Source organism: Podarcis raffonei, chromosome 2, assembly GCF_027172205.1.
Source record: "Podarcis raffonei isolate rPodRaf1 chromosome 2, rPodRaf1.pri, whole genome shotgun sequence".
Lineage (NCBI taxonomy): Eukaryota > Metazoa > Chordata > Lepidosauria > Squamata > Lacertidae > Podarcis > Podarcis raffonei.
The window spans coordinates 48726238-48749831 of record NC_070603.1 but is presented as its reverse complement, the minus strand read 5'-3'; the positions used below and the strand labels follow the sequence as shown (position 1 = coordinate 48749831).

General features: G+C 39.4%; 1 protein-coding gene across 16 annotated transcripts in view; it reads right to left on the bottom strand.

The window, feature by feature from the left end:
* Positions 1-23594, bottom strand: part of TENM2 (teneurin transmembrane protein 2) — a 719087-nt gene that overhangs the window by 209598 nt on the left and 485895 nt on the right. For all 16 annotated transcript variants that reach the window (XM_053376484.1, XM_053376486.1, XM_053376485.1 and 13 more), the window contains one exon: positions 5353-5587. In XM_053376484.1, coding sequence (XP_053232459.1) covers positions 5353-5587 — 235 coding nt within the window. The remainder of the gene's footprint in view (positions 1-5352; positions 5588-23594) is intronic.

The window sequence follows — 23594 nt, the reverse complement described above, 5'->3', positions numbered from 1 at the left end:
GCTATAGTTGCAATTTCCAAAAACACAAGCCTCCCTCACACCATTGTGCCCATTGACTAGGGTTATGATTTGAGCAGGATGTGATTTATTTTATTCATTTGTTATCTTGGTAATATTCCTCCAAGGAATATTTTCCATCACTATTTTATCCATCACAAGCTTGCAATGAAGATTGAGAAAGATGAGAAATAGTCACTGGCCCAAATCATTCAGTGAGCTTCATGGCTGAGAGGGAATTAGCCACAGAAGCCATAGAATCATAGAGCTAGAAGGAACCCAGAGGGCCATATAGTCCAATTCCCTGCAATGCAAGAATCCTGTCTCTGGATGCGGTCGAACCACCAACTTTCTGGTTAGCAGCCAGACACACTGACACATTGTGTCATCTTACGATGCAGGCTGCCAGGTTCCGCACTCTCACTGTCCCTTGACTGGAAAGAATAGAGCAACACAGTTTAAACTGGGCCAAATAACGCTACAACTTTATTGACTACAGATGTAAGAGGTTTGACACAGGCGTTGGGCATAACCAATTACTTCTGACCCGCCTGATAGAAGTGAATCAGGGTCAACCCGGCAATGGGGGAGTCCTATGATTTACATCAAATAGGGGGACTCTTGCAGGTATCGCCGCCTTGATCAGTGCTGTGGCTCAAGCCCTCGCCTGGGAGTACGGAAAAAGCCACTCCTCCAGGATCCCTTTAACGGGATACCCTATCTTTCGGGGGGGGGGGCAGAGACTACAACTGAGTGCAGGAGGCCAGGGCAAGGAACCTTAAATACCCTGGGAGCGGACCTGAGGGATGCCTATGTGCTCTGTCAGGCCCTCCCTCAAGGAGAACCCTGCCTCCAAGCCTGCCTGTTATTGGTCAATCTGCAGGCAGGCTTGGATCCACTTCCCAGCTGGTGAGGTCAGCATTAAGCCCCAGCATCCAGAGGCAGAGGCAGATCCACTGGGGGAGGCAGTGGCACTTCAAAGCACTGCTGAACTGGGTAACGGTAAGTGGACTTATACAACAGCAACAAAAAGTAGATTCTTGATAAAAAGTTGTGCTATTATAAGTTCCCTGGAAGTATCCGCCTAGTGTCTGAAATTCATTAAATAAAGAAACAAATATTTAAAATTACGTAAAACCCTGGTTACTGACAAAAATGAAAGAAAAATATTCTTGCAGTGCTCAAGAATAGCCCTAATTTCTCTTGCTATTTAAACTTTTTTCTTTCTTTCCAGACTAAAGCATTGCTAATTACAGTAATGCAGACTTAATTCATACCAATATAAATAACACCAGGCAGGCATCAGAACTGGCATTAGGACATCATGCAATCTTTGACAAATATCCTTTCAAAGGAAATCTATAATAGCTTTTGGGTTACCCTAATTTATGAGCCATTATGCCTTTGATTGGCATCTGCAAATGGCCGATGTGTGGTTTCCATAACAAAGGAGCCTAATACATTGAAGGCAATGATGTAAACTTGCACTGTAAAGCATGGAACCATCAACAGAGCTCTCATGAAGAATATTTCAAAGTAATTAAGCCTTTAAACAAAAACTGTTTCCCTACTCAACATCAAATTATGTTATCTAAGTCTGAATATTTGTTATCAGGCTGCTCATAATTCACCTCAATAAGAATGACTGTTTGAATAGCAATAAATTGACACGACCAGACTAGAAAATGTGAATCTTTTGCAAAAAGGAAGTCAGCCAAACAAATAGACAACCAAATAAGAAAACATAAAGTTTCGTACCTAATGGTGAAACAGCAACTACTGAAGAAATGAAACATAGCATCTTTGTGACACAGTCACATCACTTTAGTCAAGGATATGACTTTTCTCTTATGATAAGTACCCCACTTCCAAGTAAACACTATCAAAGTTTACAAGAGTTTGCAAATATTTAAGGAAACCAAATGCTAAATAGTTGGGGAGAATTTCTGTACACCTAATTGTATTATTTTGTGTTACATAGGGAAAACAATGTATTTAATTGCAACACTTAACTCTAAATATCTGGGGAGAAGTTATACATAAACAATTGCATCATTTCATGCTAAAAGGGGGGGGAGGTGAACAAAACATAATAAAAATAAACTTTTGTTCCTAAGAGGTGTTTAGTATAGATCGCAAAAGTCCCAATATTGAGATTAATAAGCTGCCACATTTCAAGGAAGACCAAGAAAACTGTAAAATTAAAGTGCAGTGCAATGTGAAAAGTCTGTGGCCAACTGGGAGTACAATGTCAATGAAGTAAGCTAAAGTCATAAAGCATGATTTCAGGGGAATGAGTCCCGTTGTTTCTCTGATTTTCCCAATAAAAAATTACAGGTGGTAGTATTTGTAAAAGAAGGAACTAAATTATGGATTAATTTTAAAAGAAATAGGTATATTGAGATCAAGTGACAGAACTTAATTTCACAAGAAATTAAGAACACTTAAAAGCTCTGAAAAGGTTAACCATCTCATCATGAACTAGAAGAAACTGGGTTATCTGCTTTTACTGTTACTTTAAATATAATTCACTTCTGAGTAAGATGAACTTATGATCATAGCACATCACATGTATGCCTCTACAAATAATCGTCCTATGGTTCCAGTATCATGAACAAGAAGAATTCAGCAAGTGCCTCATGGAAAAGGTATATTGTGGATGAGAGAGAGAATATATCTTAAATCTTAGTCCACAGCAACTCCTACAGGCAGATACACTGTGTCCACAGCCAGTAAGCTAAACCTCAACAATGTTCTGAAATAGCTGGATGCCTCATAACCCTTTGTAATCTAATTTTAGAAATGGTAACACTGAGAAACTTGGAAGGTTCAGTGTGTCAAAATAGGATCAGAATTTTCATCAGTGCAATTCTCAGCAATAAGTGCCAGATCCACTATACTACCCAAGATTAAGCCACAAATTGTAGCTGACTTATTCCCAACAAATTTGGCAGCAAAGAACAAGGCCTGGGCAGCTGGCCAAAACATCCTTATCCCTTACAACCTTCTTGAGTCAAAGAAATATGCTCTGGGGGGTTCTGTAGTTGAGTCTACATTCACTTATTGTGTCTATGGTTGCCGCTGGTTTGTGATAGCTTTCCTTTCACCTTTGGCCTTGATTCTCTATGCCTCACAAACTTTTCATGGACCCTCTGCAATAGGATGACATAAAAATACTAAATTACAGCTATTTAGGAGTTTAGAGTTGTCTTTTCTAAGTCTACTGCAGTAGAGCTAAGTGGGGGAAAATCTTTTACCTTCCAAAAACACAGAGATTGACCATGAAGTCTTAGTTATTTTATTTCACTCCCAATATTAACCTTTTAAAGTATTTGATAGTATTCAATGACATTGCTGTCAGGAGTGAAGGGAATTAACATAAACTCACTGTTAAATCTTACCACAAATATTTTTCAGAACAAGTTTTAGAAGTGTCAAGGCCACCATTAGGTCCTGTCCAGCCACCAGCCTTTCACTGGCTTTCTCTGGATGAAATCTTGCCAAGGACTCACTACAGTAGTAGACAGGTGCAAAGCCTTACCACCCTAATCTCCCGTCTCATATCTGAATGCCTGATTTGCTAGGTTTCATGTCCGCCCATGTAAATATCCCATTTCCTCACTTCAGCTTCTATTTTGACTCATTCGGACACTATGTGCACATCTACTGGGACAAACTGTGTATGCTGTTACCTACTTTGGACCTTTGCAGTAATTGTTGCTGCTTCTGTCATACTGCTTCCTCACTGTTAAGCTTGTTACCCCTGGAACTATGTTACTTATTAAATGAAGGCATCTATGTTGCATCAGGTACCACATCTCCAACCCCTAACCTATTCAGACCATAATTTCATTCTGCATTGTAACATTTTAATTAGCAAATTCGGGGGGGGGGGGAATTGTCATATCGAAAGGGATTTGAACAAGGCTTCACCAGTTCATCCAAATCCATCAGTAGAGATGATGTCTGGGGAGCTAGTGATGTGCACTACTAGGATGGGATGTTAAGAACTAGCAATAATGTATCCGTGGGGAACTGGGAACTAAACAGTGCCAAGGAACTTTGCCAGAGGAGCAGGTGAGAAAGGGATTGTACAAAGAAAACAATAAATAAAGAGTTATGACTATTCTGGCATTTTGAAGAATCTCAATTTTTCTGCATTCATAAACTGAGGATGAATTTAATAAAAGAAGAAAACATATATAAAATATAATAATAATGGAGGGAATTTACAAACAGTAAATTGTATAATTTTTTCTATGTGTCATCAGTTAACAAGCACAGTACCTTTTAAACATTACTGTCTTCCCCACAGACATCAAACTGACAGTATGTACAAAAGGGATTTAAGTGAGCTTGTACGTTGTATGAAATATAAATTAAAAGTATTGTTCTGTCAGTCTTGAATCTGGGATTGTTTCTCCAGGTCTCCCAAAACACTGTCAGAAGAATAAATCAGTATTCAAATAAAGCAAACAAAGATAAGCTGAGCTGACCAACATTTGTTTTTAAATGAGTTTATATTAGTTTAGAAATTAAATATAGTAGTTGGTGAAATTACTTCAGAACACACCTAAACCACTGTCTTTCCATTTAGGCATATTCTTTTGTTTTTGAGTAACACTTTCCTTACTGGCAATTGTAATTTCTATGGGCACAATTCAGCCAAAGTGAAGCATCTAAGTCCCATTGAGATAGGCACTTACTTGAATGTCTCCCATTGGAATTAATGGGTTCTCAAAATGCTTAATGTCTGACTAGATTGTATCTATAATTTTATGAAGCACTTAAGTATAGCTTGATAACATTTGATTATAAGTATCCAAATAAAATTGCTGCTTATCAGAAACAATGTATCCAAATATTGGTTACTTATCCCAGAAACCAGACTCATACACTGATCCAGTTCACACATAATGATAAGGCCAAACCATGATTTTGCACTAATGTGAAAACATGTGAAGTTTGTGGCTGCTGCACAAATCCTATGCTGTTATGCTACTCAGGACTAAACCATAATTTGGTTGAGCATTATATCCAAACATGGGGTCACGGTTTGTCTCATTCTTGACAAGCTCTGAGCTGTAACTAAGGTTTGCTCTTGGATTCTTAGTCATGGTTCATTTGGGGTGACACACCACAAGCCTGGATTCAGACATAATGCTAAGCCATGGTTTAGCCATGGATAGGCTACAGGAGGAGCACAGGGGCCATAATCTTTGCTCCAGAAACATGAGCATTCATGATAAGCCATTGTTTGGCTTAGTATTATATATGAACTGAACCAATGGCATTCAAAGTCATAATGCCTTCCAGTCAATTTCACCAAATGGCAATCTTTTATTGATAGCCTACCTGGTCTCAAGTGGCACATTGCTATTAAGCACCCAGCTGTCCTGTAACTGAACAGATTCAGGAGTGGTGGCTAGATCATTCGGAGCAGGAGCTGGTGCATGGATCTGGTTCCGTCGATTAGTTAGGGAGTTCCTGTTGAGGGAGTTGGCAGAAGAGTGATGATGGGATAGAGTATGATTGTGAGGTGGTGGAAGAGGTGGTCTCAGAGTTGACTGGCTGTGATGATTTGAAGGGCCTAAAAGGGAAAAGAGAAGTAATAAATAACTATGAATTTCCCAATATTTTGGGAAACAATCAAACCTAAACACTTTAACCCAAAACTATGTTCACTTACCAAGTAAGTGTTCTTAGAACTATGTTCTAAAGGAAACAGATAAACTTCAGCTCTTTTGAAAAGATACCACTTAAGAACAGAAGCAGCTATGTGTATATGAAGAATGTTAAGCAACTCTTTCCTTTTCACATTAGCATCTGATTCTTTCTTTAATCCTGATCCACAAGTCACCAGAAAAGCATGGAAGCCACTTGCCTGACATTTAGTCTCATGCTACTCTAAGTAACAGCTTAAATAGGATATTATGTGAGTCTACCTCACATATTTTACACATTGCCAGAGCAGTTTGGCTTGGACCAGAAGAACATGGCTCCTGTACCACTCTGGCAATGCATTCATCTGACTTTAGATCGCTTCAAACCATTCTGGTCCACAGCATAATTTGATGGCACACAATATAGTAACCTTTCTGAAACTGAGAAGGTTTTCGTCTGTTCAGTGCCTTGAAGGAAGGTTGCTAGGGAACACAAAATATACCTACTCACCTCCAAAATAGAAAAGAAAGAAAGATGGGATATAAATGTTCTAAATGAGTAAGTAAATAAAATGCTGTACAATATTCCTACTAAAGTAACTGGAGTATTTAAAAGTACACAGTCATCTAATCAATGTGCTTAAAATCTACATTTTTAAATAATAAAGGTGATTTGTAAAAAAGATACCCTACATTATGTAAGTCTTCAAAATGAATGGAAGACAAAAAAGCAAATGTAACAGGCAAGTGAAATATTAATATCATGTTTAATAATTACACTAATTTGTAAATTTCTAGAGAACAATAATTAGTAAAAATAACATTAGCAAAATCGTAATTATACTGATGTATGTTTGTTCTGAGAAACGTGAAAATACATTTTGTATTTAATGAATCAAATAATTAAAGAAAATATCAGTGAGGAAAGTGTTGTAGTTAGGAACAAAGGTTTATGGCAACACGTGTTCTAAACAAAAGTTGAGGAATTTAAGTTATCTTTTAAAAATATGAATGCAGCTAACTCACATTTTAAGTGGGAATGGTTGGAATCACCCTCTGCCTGCAGGTTGAGGGCTATTTGTCCTACTTTGGGAAGAAGACAGGAGGCCCTAGGACCCTGCCAGTGCCACAAACCTAGGGCCTCCTTGCCAAGCTGGGAACAGATGCTGACTGAGCGCTGCCTTCCCAAAGCTAGGTAGGGAGTTCTGGTGGGAGTAAATCAATCAAGAGTAGGCTTCCTCTGCTCTCCATTTATTCCTCACCCACCCATGCAAAGTTGTGACCATATATATAAAATAAGCGCAAGTTGCGAGTTACCTGTATATAAACTTTTAAAATATGAACATAACTATAGGCTTTTTCAAAAATGCTGAACCGAAGACCTGCGGTTTAGAAGCACCACAAAAAAGATCGTATAGTTAACTTTTGGAGTGCACATTCTAGCAATCTATGCGTGGACAAGAGCGAAAAACCGTTCTCACAATCAAACCTAAGAAGTGTTTGCAAAACTGGCTATGGGAGTAGTTAAATTCCTTCTCTCTATGTCAAGAGCCTAAACAAAAATCACCTCTTCAAAGCTATATCCATTTAACCATTTTTCTCCACATCACGATTTCAACAAAAATCACCTTTCCAAAACTGCTTTTATCAGTGGGAGCTTCCCTAAAAATGCTACTAGAAGCTTTCAAGAAGTTGTTTTTGTTGGGATTATGGCAAGGAAAGGGTTAAACTTCCCTCCTCAACCCCCCCCCCACAGTCCATGGCTTTTAACATAACACACAGCCTGTGCTGTCACCACCACTTTGTTCCATTCACATATATAATAAGGAGAATGAGCTGCAGAGACAACCATCAGAGAAGCAGGAATGGAAACCTCTATACAAATTATTTACTAAAGGTGCATACCTAAAAAGTGTTAACTGTGAACATGACAAACAGATTAAAACACATATGTAAGGCAATAATCAGAACCAGGATTGTCTAAAGCTCCTTGCTGAGTGTGGGGAATGGGTCCCTTTTCCCTCTCATCTCTTCATCAGTCAGTAGAGAGCATTGTAACTAGTGTGCGCTGCAAGAACAGCTGCTGCAATCTGTTCTGTATTTCCCAATATGAGGAACAGTCACCACCAGGGAAGGGCCTAGGCTATGCTACAATAAAAGAATTACCGTGGTTCCCTAAATCATTTTCTGGACTTGACCTCTCATTGAGTAAGTAGATGAAGGAGATCAAGGCAAAGAGAGCCAGCGAAATTGGTTTTTATAGTGGGCTTAATCATATAATGTACACAGAAACTTGTCATAGGAAGAGATAATGTATATTTCAAAACAGCAACAATAATGAAAAGTTATATTGTTCCTTAAGATCTCCCCAGTCTCATGCTTACCACCATTTTGGTCCCCCAGTAGTACAGCAGGCACCAGTCCCTTTCAATTCCCCCTGGATACACTTTATTCAGCAGCAATAGCACTTTCATATAGGAAGTGAGCTTTGGGCATTGCATTTTGGGATATACAATATGGCCGCTGCCCAGCTTTTTTAAAATCAACCTATCAATCAACAAAAGCTTTCAGTCCCAGCTTTATATCTAGTAAATAATAATAATAATAATAATAATAATAATTTATTATTTATACCCCGCCCATCTGGCTGAGTTTCCCCAGCCACTCTGGGCGGCTCCCAATCAGTGTTAAAAACGGTACAGCATTACATATTAAAAACTTCCCTGAACAGGGCTGCCTTAAGATGTCTTCTGAATGTCAGGTAATTATTTATCTCTTTGACATCTGATGGGAGGGCGTTCCACAGGGCGGGCGCCACTACCGAGAAGGCCCTCTGTCTGGTTCCCTGTAACCTCACTTCTCGCAATGAGGGAACCGCCAGAAGGCCCTCGGCGCTGGATCTCAGTGTCCGGGCTGAACGATGGGGGTGGAGACGCTCCTTCAGGTATACAGGACCGAGGCCGTTTAGGGCTTTAAAGGTCAACACCAACACTTTGAATCGTGCTCGGAAATGTACTGGGAGCCAATGCAGATCTCTCAGAACCGGTGTTATGTGGTCCCGGCGGCCACTCCCAGTCACCAGTCTAGCTGCCGCATTCTGGATTAATTGCAGTTTCCGGGTCACCTTCAAAGGTAGCCCCACGTAGAGCGCGTTGCAGTAGTCCAAGCGTGAGATAACTAGAGCATGCACCACTCTGGCGAGACAGTTTGCGGGCAGGTAGGGTCTTAGCCTGCGTACCAGGTGGAGCTGGTAGACAGCTGCCCTGGACACAGAGTTAACCTGCGCCTCCATGGACAGCTGTGAGTCCAAAATGACTCCCAGGCTGCGCACCTGGTCCTTCAGGGGCAGAGTTACCCCATTCAAGACCAAGGAATCCCCCACACCAACCCGCTCCCTGTCCCCCAAAAACAGTACTTCTGTCTTGTCAGGATTCAACCTCAATCTGTTAGCCGCCATCCATCCTCCAACCGCCTCCAGGCACTCACACAGGACCTTCACTGCCTTCACTGGTTCTGATTTAAAGGAGAGGTAGAGCTGGGTGTCATCTGCATACTGATGAACACCTAGTCCAAACCCCCTGATGATCTCTCCCAGCGGCTTCATATAGATATTAAAAAGCATGGGGGAGAGGACAGAACCCTGAGGCACCCCACAAGTGAGAGCCCAGGGGTCTGAACACTCATCCCCCACCACCACTTTCTGGACACGGCCCAGGAGGTACATTTGAGTGGGTGAAAGAATGCAAATGCATGCATTGCACATAAATTTAGGAAACTTTTATAACATTTTCCACTTCAAATTAATTCAACCAATATCCCTGAAATAGCTTCGACACACTGTGCACTAATTATGTATTTTATCCAAACATCCTTACAAAATTGTAGGTATAGATCATGGCTCAACAATATAACGACTTGTTTTATATGGGAATAAGATAATGGAATGTGTCTTAGCTTTATTATATTAGAAAGTATAAACAAACAACAGTCATGATCCAGGAAATAACTTTAAACATTTTTTGGGGAGGAAAGACATTAATAACATTTTTAGGGTTTTGTTTGATTGTATTAAAGTAGAAAAATTAGTTATTTACCAATTTGTTTGTACACTACTTCCCAAATATATTCATTACAAGAGCTAGCATTTAACAGTATTCATCTTTTTATATTCAGTAGGTAGTCTTCCTAGTTTACATTTAAGAAGCTCAAAATTGGCTTAAAATCATTTTTAAAGAACATGGTGGTTACTGAATCAATAAAACGCTAACAAATAATAAACATTATTATTGCTATGTATTAACAACACAATACTGTGTTTAACACTGTTTTAATCGTTGTCACCTGCCCTGGGACCTTACAGTGAAAGGCAGATAAACACCAATGTCACCTTAATAGATCAAATTGATGCCTCCAAGAATGCATTAAATGACACTTTCTACTTATTCTTTAAGTATCTGCCCATGTAATCAGGTTCAAATTGCTCCTGTTACCTTGTTAATTTTTAAGTGGTATTGCTTTTAGTTATGTGTTAGCCACTCTGAGATGCTTTGGCCTTATAAAGCAGGGTGTATATCTTCAAAACTATAAATAACACGGTTTGCATACCACATTATTACTTACCAAAGCAATTATATTTTGGTGTATCTCTATATAAATTATTTCCATTTCTTCACACACACATTTGCTATAAGTCTGTAGTCAATTTCTAATTTAGGTTTTTATTTCAAAACTGGAAATAAAGGTGAGGGGTTAAGAGCAAGCAAATAATCTACCACCACCAGTCACCAGTACTATGTAGAGGCTTCAAATGAAGATTTGCAAATTTACCATCTTACCTAAGGGTAAGCAAGTGGTAACAATTGCATCATTATATGTAACTTTCTTGATCACGGAACTTCAAGGGAGAATTCATTACTCATATAGCCAGGGTTAAACATGGATCACAACACATATCTTACAATATGTGGTGCTGTGTGCAGTTGGAAATGTAAAGATGATAAATAACTTGATGGGATAGCAATAATTCTGTTCTCTGAAGAAGTGAGGGAACGGTGTTTTAACAGTGCTGTTGTGCGGAGAGATAGATGATAGATAGATAGATAGATAGATAGATATAGATAGATAAATAGATAGATAGACAGACAGACAGATAGATGATAGACAATTAGACAGATAGATACACACACACCCTAAAATCCAGCAGGCGCTATGAGATTGGTTTCTTTAAGGAAAAACAAAGCTGTGGAATTATGTCTCTTGGTGTGCGTGTGTAAATGAATTTTCCAGTTTCACTCCTTTTAAAATAATTTTTATTACACAAATGCTTGGAAGCACAAGGAGGAGCAAGTGAGGGCAGGGAGCTCATGAGACCTCAAATGCTATCTTAATCATGGATAAGAGATCAATTGTACTGTGCTATACTGATGTTAGGTGTATTAGTCTTAAAGTAATAGTTTTAAAGCAAACAAAAATCAGATGGATAAAACCAGATCTAGTGCTTACAAGCCATTTTTAAAAGGCAGAATTTTTGAAAACTGATTTTCCGTCGATGACCCACATATATATTGATTTTATGTGGGTGAAATAGAACTGAGTATCCGAGTTATATTGAAAACTAGTGGAGCAAGGATGTTGTGTAACACTGAATAGAGTAGTATGTCACAAGCCTCCATCCTGAAAGTGGTGCTACACCTCCCCTCTTCACCTTCTTCAAGGATCAGGAAGGTATCTTGAGGCAGGGAATTTCGGGTACTCCACAAGTCCTGGTGGAGTGGGTCATCCCCCCCCCCCAGCAGGGATGAGACTAGGATCATCACTGCCAGAATTCTTGATGAGAAACAAACACTATTCACATCATTTCTGCTAGGGAGAAGGTATTCCAAGACAACCATACTCTTAACTACTCTGCTATAATGTATGGTTATTTCATTGTTTCAATGAAAGTATATGCGTGGTGTGGGAGAGTCCTAAAAACCAAGGTGGAATTTAGACACATACAAAAACCACTCTGAAAATGATTTTTTTAAAGTATTTTTAAAAATTCACTGAATTTTCCATCAGGCTCACCATCACCATCTAGTGTCAAATTGTATATTGCCCTTAAAACACACTTAAAATGGTTTATTTGCAGCTGTATAGCTGAGTCCCAAAGGAGGAACTAGAACTACCAGCTCACTTTTGATATTTGACTGGATTTAGAATAGGGATTTGCTTTATTTATTTCGTTTAATTATTTAGTTCTAGTTTGGTCTATTCTAAGTGATTAACAATACATCAATACATATATAAAATATCCAGTTAAATAAGAAAAGGCAACTGATTTTAATGCAACACAGCATTATAACTTTAATCTTGGTCACCAAAGCCAACCCAAGTAAAAAACACATTCGTTAAAATCACACTGCTAAGAATTGATGCGTCTCTACCACAGAGGGAAGCTTTCCTTCATGTTATTCCAATGTCCCCGATAGTACAAGCAAGAGAATCATCTCTACCAGACTGAGAGATTGCAATGGCACTTGGAAGAACTAGTTCAGGTATGTTGGTACAATACATAAAACTACTGTTCAAGTCAAAAGCCGACAGAGTTAGTTTTGTTTGAAGATTGCAGGTGGCTTGGTGCTGACCCTGGAAGACTACTTTCAGCAGGTCATCCCAAACAAGAGGTGTGCTACAATTTATTATTTTTGCAAGGGAAACAATAATAAACAGCACCACTATATAGAATGTGTCGTATAGCAGTCCAGTCACAAAGTTAGTAAGGCATGATAAATGATTATATAGTCTCTTTCCTGGAATAAGCTGAGGAAAACAGCTGTGGTGTGGAAAGTGGAAGTTATGAACTCCCTAATCTGATGAAGCTGCGTGGAGAACCTGCACAGATCAAACGCCTTCAAACATATAGCGGTGTTAGAGGTTGTTGCCCTCTCTGTTTCCACATGCAGAGGCGGAGTGCAAGGGCCTTTCCTTTCCAAAAAGATGCATAATTTGATCTTCAAGCTTGAAATTGCAAATCAGGAATAGAAGATTAGCTGTGGAGAGTTATTTGAAGTGCATAGGGTGTTTAGAGTCTAGGCATTCACTCTACACCCTGACTAGCAATTCTAGCGCAATGCTTGCAAATGAACACTGGGAATTACAGGTCTACTATCTTATTCCACATGCTGTCCTAGTTATGTTGATAATACTTCATGCCTTTTCAGTTGCCTACAGATCTCTCCTAAAGCCAAACACCATCTCTTGACTATTGTCACTCTTAATTTTCTGCACCATTTTATGCAAGAATACTGACCTACCACTTTCCCGGCATTATCAAATCACTTTGCAAGCTGAGATACTCTGGCATGTGCACTATAGACTCTTGCTAAAACCGCACTACATAGGGATTTCAAAGATAGCCTAGTTAATCTCTCACCTCAAAGCTTCACTTAAAATCCTGCTGAAATCAGGAAAAACATCTGTGAGCACAGTCAAATTGCAGAGCAATCTCTTTTCTGTATCAAAGTTCCATACCAACAGAGCCTCTGAAATGCCACATTGGCTGTAGCTTACTCATACTTACTGACAGAATGTGATGTGAGCTTTAACACCCTTCATTAAATAGCAGCAACTACAATGACCAATACATGGCTCCATTCCTAAAAATAGCTATGGACATAGAGCAAATGTTGAAAAATGAGGCAAAGGTAAGTTACAAAATATGCCGAACACCAGTATTACTCCCAGCTAATTTGTAATCTTGTTACTTTAAGGCAAAGCATCAAAATTGCTTCAAACGTATACATCCAATTCATCAGTCCAGCTCTGGGAGCTGATAGAACAAAATACCTCGCTCATTCAAAGTAGCTGTGTGTGCCAACAGTATTTACGCTGCATATGATTTTAGCAATAAAAGTACAATGTAAATTTCCTCTCCACTATGGTAATTTGAGCAGTTCCAGATACAAAACAGAACTTCTTAAAACATGTTTGATCCCAAAAGTAGATGCACTTAAAAACAATAAAAACAGTAATATCCTCCCTTTAACAACCTAGAAATGCTCTTCTACAAAAACCGTTTTGGCTAAAGTTCCAGTCTGTTGACATTTTTCACACAAAAAGATCATTAGCTGAGCACAGCTTGAAAATCTGATTGTTCTCTAGATGGTCCATGAGGGAGCCTGAAAATTGTCACAGTGATGTAAGAATAATTGTGTTAGAAGGTGGCTTCTTTTCCAGCGCATTCTGAAAATGAGCACTGCTGCCAAGCACATGCCATCCAAGATGAAAAATTCTGGAATCAGGTGCACAACTGTTTCCCCCTAGAACGGTACTTGAACTATACATTATGTTTTAATGTAATCAGGCTATCATACAATGGATGTAACAGAAACACTATTCTTAGGTGGCTTAACAGCGTATCAACTAACTCTGAGGGCCAAACAAGAAAGTTAAATGTGTGAATGCAATAAATATGCTTATGTTTTGTAATGTAAATAGCAGCCCGGGTAGTGGTGGTGGAGGGGGAACAGTGTTAGGACTGCTCTGTTGCAGTGCAAACGAAAACCACCCCAGCTATTCCATTGGTAAAGGGTTTCCTCTTCACATGCATTAAGGTTAAAATGAATGGTTTGCAGTGTTCTGCTGTGTTCCCTCTAGCTTGGCAGCCCTGCCTTTTCACACATCTCTGAACATATGGCTGATGTGCAGGAGTATCATGGGAGCAATGATACGATGGGACGCTCAGAGTGTGGCCCCTGACAAGGGTATTATGGATTGTGTAGGTATAATGTGGGAGAAGGCTGTCCTGTAAACCTGGAATGCAATTGTGTATACTTTTGCTTCTATAAATATATATAACGCTTGGGAAAACAGTAGTCACTCCAGACATAAATCTCTTTTTGGAGCAAGGGCAGGATAGAAATTTAAATAAACAATAAATAATGCTCTGCAGCCCTACCCATCCCATGCACATGCCCTCCACAGCCATGCTTTTTTATTCAGTGAGAATGTGTGCTCATATGTACCTTCACATACTAAAAAATATCAAAATCACTGATTCAGTTTGCATGAAAGCTTGTGCACATAGATAATTCAGATTAAAATAATTAATGCAAATGGAAGCAAACTATGCATACACCAGCTCCAAAAAATAATAAAATTGTCCATATAGTATTGACTTAATGAAACATGCAGCAGCCAACCCATGGAAAAATAGCAAAATCTGCTCATCCTTATGTGTCATTTTTATTGTTTAGCGATTGTAGGGAGTCATCTGGAAGTCATTATTTTATATGGCCTATTAAAGCCATATCTTTTTTCTCACACAAATTTTCACAAAATGGAATGTTGTACAAGGATTTGAATAAATCAACGCTATCTGAAGTATTTCGCCACCCTCTCGAGAAGAAGAGCCTATTAGTATGAAATAATCTTTTGATTACTCCGAGGATATCTACAATACCATTAAGGTCTACAAAATCCCTGCTGAAAAGTTTGTGAAATTATAAGGTGAATGTTGCTCAATAACATGAAATGGCTCCAATATTTTTTGAGAGGCATTATCATCATCTCCCAGCGCTTGGCTTCATCAAAAATTTAAATTCTTCTTGTTCCAACTTTAGCTATTACACTTGGGGCTTTAGTCATTACAAGCCCTTAGCACAGAGTTTGAACAGGATTTCAGTGCAAGGAAAATATCAATTTATTTATCAGGTGGTCTAAATAATGAATAATAATAATTATTATTTCTTAAATCTGTATGCCACGCTTCATCCGAAGAGCACAGGGTGGTTCACAACATAAAAATACAGAATAAGAACTCAAAAATTAATAATAAACAAACAAACCAATAACTCCATCTTCCATAAACACATTTAAAATAATCTACAAGCCATTTAGACTCGTCTCTTGTGCAAGGAACCAGCATAGGCAAAGAAATATCTAGCTGCAACTTCACCTCATCTGAGGAGTTGCAGCTCAGTGAAGTCCTATATTCTATAAACTTTACAAGGATCCTGAAGCAAGCTTTTTCTTTTTTGGTCAAAGAACCAGCCATGTAGTGAAGCATGAAGCTAAAAAGGAAATACTGTCATTGCAAAGCAATCTGATTGCTATCTCTCCCCACCCAGGCAAGTTTTTGGACCTCTTTTGTCAATTTCAAGCTACTTGGGACACTGAAGTTGTAATGTGAGAAAATATTCAGCACTTTGTAAGTGATGAAACTTACAACCTTTTGAGTGGGGAGGGGGAATAGAAATTCAATTTAAAGATACAAGAAACAGAATTCCATGAAGTCCAACCACCTTCTAACACTGAAACTGTCCAAAAACAACTTGGTAAGTTGAAAAGGCAAAATAGCTGCCAACACTGCTCAATCCAAAGGTCAAAGGCAAAATGAATATCATAACTGTGCCAATTTAATGAGATAGAGCACAAGAAATATTGAGATTTTGACACTTAATCCCCCCCAATGCTTCTTAAAAGGAAGACTGTTTGCTGGGATGTAGGGATATTAAACTCTAACAGCAGCAATATTTATGGAAGTTGGAAGCAGCTTATACCTCTAATTATGCATGTATGTAGTTCACTTCACTGTAGCACTGGCATGTGGCTGCTCTAGTGGAATACAGCAATCCATTATAACAATGGGTAGACTACATAATACTACATAAGAGCGTAGGAATAGGAAATGAAGAAGGCAGTCATACTTGATCCAATTACATTCACAAGGGAATGGAGACAGGCAGGCAATAATTACCCAAATTGCAATTTGGCTACAACCTCTGGATTAACATCTGCACTCTTGAAGAAGTGGTAAAAGCCTTTTAATGACCACAAATCTTCAAAATTTTTACATCTCAACTAGAAAAAAGTGTTCTAACGGTCTAAATGTATCAGATAGAGGAAGATAACAATAGTTGATGAGGTTTTTGTGTGTTGGCTGTGCTTTAGTGCTTTGTACTCAAGAGTAAGAAAAGCGGGGTTACATAAGAAATTAAATTTTGTGGTGCTATTATTTAATCATAGCTCAACAGGAATACATATCATGAGGGACAGAATAATGCGTTATGGTTTCCATTTGGATCTTCCTGAATACACCCTTCCCAGGGCAGGAATCCCTACCTGAAAAGCACTAGAAACAGTGATTGGGAAAGCTCAGCACTCTAACCAGCCAGCAACACTGAGCAGACACACAATGTGATATACAAGGTCAATTGGAGTATGTGCTTTTAAACTAAGGGGCAGGTGAAAATAATCACACCCTCTTGTAGGAAAACATTTTTAGCACCATTCAAGAAGTGACTGTAACCAATACTCCACCTCTAAGATAAATAAAATATGTTATTTTTAATAAATAATACTGATGATACTCATTAAAAACATCAAACTTTGAATAATAATATATAGGCAGAATTGCCAAATCGAGACAGGATTTAATCTAAACCAGGGTTCACTAGGGAGCAACCCCAAGACATGTTTTCAGTGCCAGGCTCAGCTCAACATGTGAAGTAATGATGCCACTTCATGTGAAATTTCAATAGATGATATTATGGGGCACTGGCAGAAGCCTTGTGTCTTCCATAATGTCTAGTTACACCCAGAATGAAGCCTTGCAAGACAGATGTGCATTGCACAGGTTGACACAGCCCCAAAAGAGCCTCTGCAGTTGTACAAATTCCACAGGTGCTTATAATCATCACAGATATTCTGACTTGAAGCTGTAGTGCACTGCCAATCACATGAGGCAGTTTTGTACCAAAGATTTGTTTAGTCGTTTAGTCGTGTTCGACTCTTCGTGACCCCATGGACCAGAGCACACCATGCACTCCTGTCTTCCACTGCCTCCTGCAGTTTGGTCAGACTCATGTTTGTAGCTTCGAGAACACTGTCCAACCATCTCGTCCTCTGTCGTCCCCTTCTCCTTGTGCCCTCCATCTTTCCCAACATCAGGGTCTTTTCCAGGGAGTCTTCTCTTCTCTTGAGGTGGCCAAAGTATTGGAGCCTCAGCTTCACTATCTGTCCTTCCAGTGAGCACTCAGTGCTGATTTCCTTCAGAATGGATAGGTTTGATCTTCTTGCAGTCCATGGGACTCTCAAGAGTCTCCTCCAACACCATAATTCAAAAGCATCAATTCTTCGGCGATCAGCCTTCTTTATGGTCCAGCTCTCACTTCCATACATCACTACTGGGAAAACCATGGCTTTAACTAAACGGACCTTTGTTGGCAAGGTGATGTCTCTGTACCAAAGATACTGGAGGCTTAATGTCCCTACATGCCAATATATATAATTTACCATGAAAACCTATAAGCTGTCTCCTCCCCTGCCCCAGCCATCTCAACTGAAAACATAATTAGAAAAATAAAACAGATTGCTCTCTATAGAGGTTCTCTGTCTGGAGTTGTTGCAGGGTGCAGGTCAAATGGTAAAATGTCAACACACTTGAGGGAAAGTGTGGTGATGTAGATGTATCCGGGATATCCAATGGTCTGACTAAGGTATAAGGCAGCTTCCGAAGTTGCTCCTGTGTCAGGAAGGAAGAACTAGGTTAATGTCAAAAATCCCCATTTTGAAGGAAAATAATGCTGCTGGCAGCAATTGAGAAAAGGTCATGGGATATAGGATATGAGGGATCTTTGCACAGCAGGGCAAAATACTGATATATACTATTATTAATCTTGAAGGCAAGGGGGGAAAACATATTCCACCATCAAAATCTCTAAACAAGGTAATTCTTAATCTCGTCAGGTACGCAGGTGTGTGAATTTCTGTCTTGAAGCTTTTTTTAAACTAACCTTCCAGTTAAACTACGCTGCAGAGCACAATGAACATTGACATGAATGTTAATTACTACCACTTAGAAACACTGTAGATGTTTGACTAATCTGTGCTATAAAACGAATTGAATATTTACTGCCATACATTTGCCTGAAAAATAAGAGAACAACATGTTGCGGAATGTAACTGCTTTATAAACATCAGAATGTTTTACTCTTTCCACCACACATCCAAAGGATTGTTTTACTTTATATAATATCTCCTCTCATTCATAGTCACCTCTTATCATAAGCAAAGCTAAAAGTAATAATGTTCTACTCTCAGCAGTGCGTTGTTACAAGATAGAAGTTCTCAAAATCATGTTTCACAAGGATTCTGATTACATTATTGTGCAAGTAATTACTATTTATCAGATTTGCCTAAAACATTTAAATGCAATTAAGTGTTTTGAAAACTTAAAATGATTCTTCTGCATTGGTATCGGCAAAGTTATTACAACAGTGGCCACTTGCACAATGCCAAAGAAAGTGCATAGATAAAAAAGAAGACAAAGGGGGGCACTGGTTTGCTTTAATTTTACATGTTATAATCCATATGTATATATGAAGATTTAGAAATTATTACTGCAATTTAAACAGAAATGCAACATATTTCACCATAGTGGGCAAACCTGTGACCATGACCTGCTCAGGCCCCTGTTCTCCTTTTGTATGGCCCTTTATTTTTCAACTGGACTTGGAATCAGATAGCACTTCAAATTAATGGCATCTTCAAACAGAGGGCTGTCATCTGTAAATCAGCACACATGGCCATCCTATATGACTGAGGGATCACCCGCACTTTCACCATAAATAGTGAGTAGTGTGTTTCCTCTTCTGAGTGCATACTCCTAAAGCAACAGTCATGCACTCAGAAAAAGATGCTCCCAACAAGTCCCATTCAGACATTCAAAGCATCTACAGTGAATGTGTATTGGAGAAGGAGAACTAAGATAGCTGCCCAGCTAATGCCCCATGTATTCACTAGACTTTCTGCACACATCACCACATATGCAAACTGTGTGCATCTAGGTTGATCTATATGATCAAGTACCTGTTTTTCCACGGCTTCTTACAGCTTTTACAGAACTAGCATGCATATAATTTGTATGCGTGTGGGGATCGTGCAAACAGTCTAATTAATCTATGTGATATAGAGCTGGGGCCTGCCACCATGATCCTGCACTCCATGCACACTGATCATGTGCGTTCTGAACATCAGAAGAGCCATATGACTTTGGTTGGTCATACTGAATTGGTGGATATACTTGACAAGGTTAAATCTTGGGTCCCTGAATGCACCACATAAACTGTAGTTGTGGAATTTTTGTTTGTTTGTTTCTGTCTTGTTGGCATCCATCTGTCTTGAGAGACAATGGAGTGGGCCTCCAGGGGAGAAGCCAAACTATTGTGTTAGCAGCACCAAAGTGACCTCCATGGGGCACAAGTCTGCCCAGTGTGCATGGAGGTCCTGGGCTGCCTAGACAAGATGCCCCTCTTGGCTTTGCTGATGTGGTCCAAAGGAAAGCAGAGCAATATATTTGGTACCAGCTTGACTGCAGGAGTTGCCGCAAGGAGGCGCACAAGGCAGCATTCAACTGCCTTAGAGACTCTGCTCTGGATTTGTGTAAGTTAGCCTTTGTTATCCCAAAGATGTCCTGCAGGGAAGCAGAGGTTTAAGTTCAGAGTTGTCCTACTAGATGGGCTACCTTCCAAAATCAATGAGCCCCTCATTTCCCTCTATGGTCAATGCCTTCTTGACCATTGGGCCCACTATTGGTCCCGTCTGCTCAATCTGCTGGAGCCTGTCTTCACATGCAGGGGAAATGCCTAACTCACCATGAGTTTTAACCCATCAGTTACCCTCACCTGGTTTAGCCAGTCAGTTGAAATCATTTCTTGGGGTGTGGCTGCTGTCGCATGCTGACAGCTTCTAGCAGCCACAGGTGAGAACTGAGTGCAGGGTGGGGACCAAAAGTGGACAAACTACCCCAGAAGGAGCATGATGTATCCCCCAATGGAGGTACTACCCCACCCCTAACACCCCATACAAGGCAATTGAAGGTGTGATAAAGATCAATTCTTGAAGTGAGGATGTTCTTCTTTCCCAGCTATGTTAGACTGGCCTTACAGAGTACAGAAGACAGGAGTACCACTCTACTTACTCTATTTAAAAATAAATAAAAGATCAACCCTATTCTAATACAGATCCAATTCTAACAAAAGAAAACTAAAAAGAAAAAGACACTTTTCAAATCAAAACATGTGAGCATAAAGAAATGAACAGTTGCTTTCCCTAAGGATCTATCTGAGCATATTGCTGAGTCTTGTATTTCTGTATTAAAACTTTTCCTGAAATTATTAATTGCTTAGACTTTGTGGCTTCAGATCTTTCTTTCAGTGCATCTGAATCAATGGGGGAAATGGCTCTGCCTGAAGGTGCTTCCAGCTCTCATTCAGGAAATAATCATTTTCCTCTAGTTTCTCACAGCTAGAATGGAAAGAGCACTATGGGTGGGGAACTAACAGTCCTAGGCTATGATAAGAGTGACCTTTATACTATGTTTCTGCATGGTTACTTACAACACTTGGAAGCAGCTCTGTGTTACTGCTCTTGAGTCTATACTTTTCCTCAGAGGATATTCCCCAGAGCTATAATGGGAAGATAGCTATGACTCTTCTCCTGCCTTTGGTGTGGGACTCAGAGGCAGAGATGATTTGGAAGAGACAAAGGGACTCTCTAGACATGAAGAAGAATATATATTGCATTTGTTTGTATATGTGGGCATGCATGCATGCTTCACGCACCTTGAATTCATACTCTTATTTCCCTCACCCCTCCAGAACAGAATAAAAGCAGCACTGGGAGTCCAATTTTTCAAACAAGGCTGTGTACACACTCCTGATTACTCTGCAAGTGGTTTACACACAGTGTTAGCCACAATCCATAGCTACAGACAATCCTATATCTATGTTGTTTCTTATTGTGCTGTTTCTTATTGTGTTCTTATTGTGTTGTTTCTTCCTAGGGGAAGAACCACTAGGAATTGTGCTTCCTTTCACTTCCCCCTGCAAAACATGTTTCCTGGCAAATATCCTCATATTATTCTGTGGAAACTTTCTCAATGCTGGGCATTCCACCTTCACCATCAAGCCAATCTGAGGTAGCCTCATTAGAGTGCATACCTCAGAAGCAAAAAACACTGTTCCTTTATCTGAGGACTCATAGTGGGCTAAGAACATGCTTGCACATCTCTGCAGGAGTATTTCAGCAATCAATAAGCTTCAGACCATCAATGGATCAACACTTCACGTAACCTTTTTCTGGTATAGACCTTGCTCGTTAGCTTTTGAGCAAAACTGGATGCAGCAAATAGTTGCTGGTGTGTTTACCTTGACAGCCCCCACCCCCATTAAACTAAGGTTTGGACAAGGTGATTGGTATGAAATGGTGCAGGCAAAGCCCTCTTCCACAGCTATTTCTCTGCCCAGCCCCCACAGCTATGTCTTTTTCCTCCTGTGGAGAAAAGGATTCTGAGAGGACCGACAGACAAGGAAGGCAGTCAGACCCACTTCCTGTTCCACTCCAGTATTTAGGGCTGTTTTTCATTTAAAAAAGCAGACAACCCATCCATCACTGGGGTAAGCAAGCAGATTCACTCTGTGCTATGTTTGCTTTGGCCATCGGTCTTGCCTGCAGCTCCAACCATGAACTGTCCCAAGCCTTCCTGCCAAACTAACAACAAACCATAGTTACTGCAAGCTGTTTCAGTCAATTTCAAACTATGGTTTTAGATTATGGCTTGTTGGCCACAACCAAACATAGTTAATGAGCCTCAAAAAGCCAAATAAACAAACCACCATTTAGTGTTCTGTTTGAACCAGGCCTTTGTCTCACTACCCCTAACCCCAACCACTATCCAATATTTCAACATTTTAAAGTCCAGGGTAGAGACCCACCCCCTCCCCCCTTATAAATCTGGAAGTGTCACCTCTCAAACATACATGCCACAGTAATATTACTTGTTTAAACATGCTATCCTAAAAGTTACCATTTTCCTTTTGGGGGACAGAGGGGGAGGATTATATAACCTTCTACAGTGGACTGAGCTGAAAAGATAATGTGATCCTGTAGGACATACAAGGCATTTACTTGAAGAAAAGAATGCTCTGGCTGATGACAGCTTTTCAAAATTGCATATAACGAAGGATAAGTACTAGAAATTGGGTTGAATTACTTTTTAAAATAAAAAAGTCTAATTTGCACATGAGGGAACTGAGATACAGAAGCCAAAACTATTCTTTGTGGAACAAGGGAGAAAATCAGCTACAAAGCAAACGGAGCTAAAAAAAATCCACAAAGAATAAAATCCTAGCTCCACATCTGTGTCGGATTCCTAAAGGCATGTGTACAATGGCTTCTATATTTCAATTTGTTTACATGTTTTTATAAAAGCTCTAGGAAACATATCCTCAAAGACTGCCTCACAAAGAAAAGCACAAACATGAATTAGCAAGTGGTGTCTGTGTGCATGTGTGTGTGTTGGTTATCCACTGAGAGTATGTAAATCCAAAGCTGTCCTATTAATTGCAATAAGAATATTAAGCAAGCAAGCAGAGGGTTCGTTTGCAACTTGCATTTTGTACAAGGAAGCCCATAGTTTCTAGCAGAATTTTTTGTCAAGCTTTGTAGTATATTCTAAAATTAAGTATGGCTTCACACATGTACATGTTCTTTCCTACACACTGAAATCAGAATCCCATTGCATATCCCACATATATCTAAGGACTGAATTATGTACATGGACAGCAATTTATAGCTGCATATGGGATTATGCACTTACATAAATAAAACAGTAATGTGGCAACTGGATAGCAAGAGTAATACATGAATATTGTTTGTAGATTCTAGAGAATTGTGATGTTGCTTCTTTTAGTTTTGGAGAGAAAAACCAACCATCACTTTTATAGTGAAGTAGAAGAGAAAAAATAATTAGAAGGTGATTTTTCAAGATTGTTTCCCCATCCTACCTGCACTCCTTCATCTGAGACCAAATTTGTTCTATATTCTTGTTTTATTTATTTTAAAAATTATATCTTGCTCTTTGTCAGAAGACCTGAGAGGAGCTTACCAACA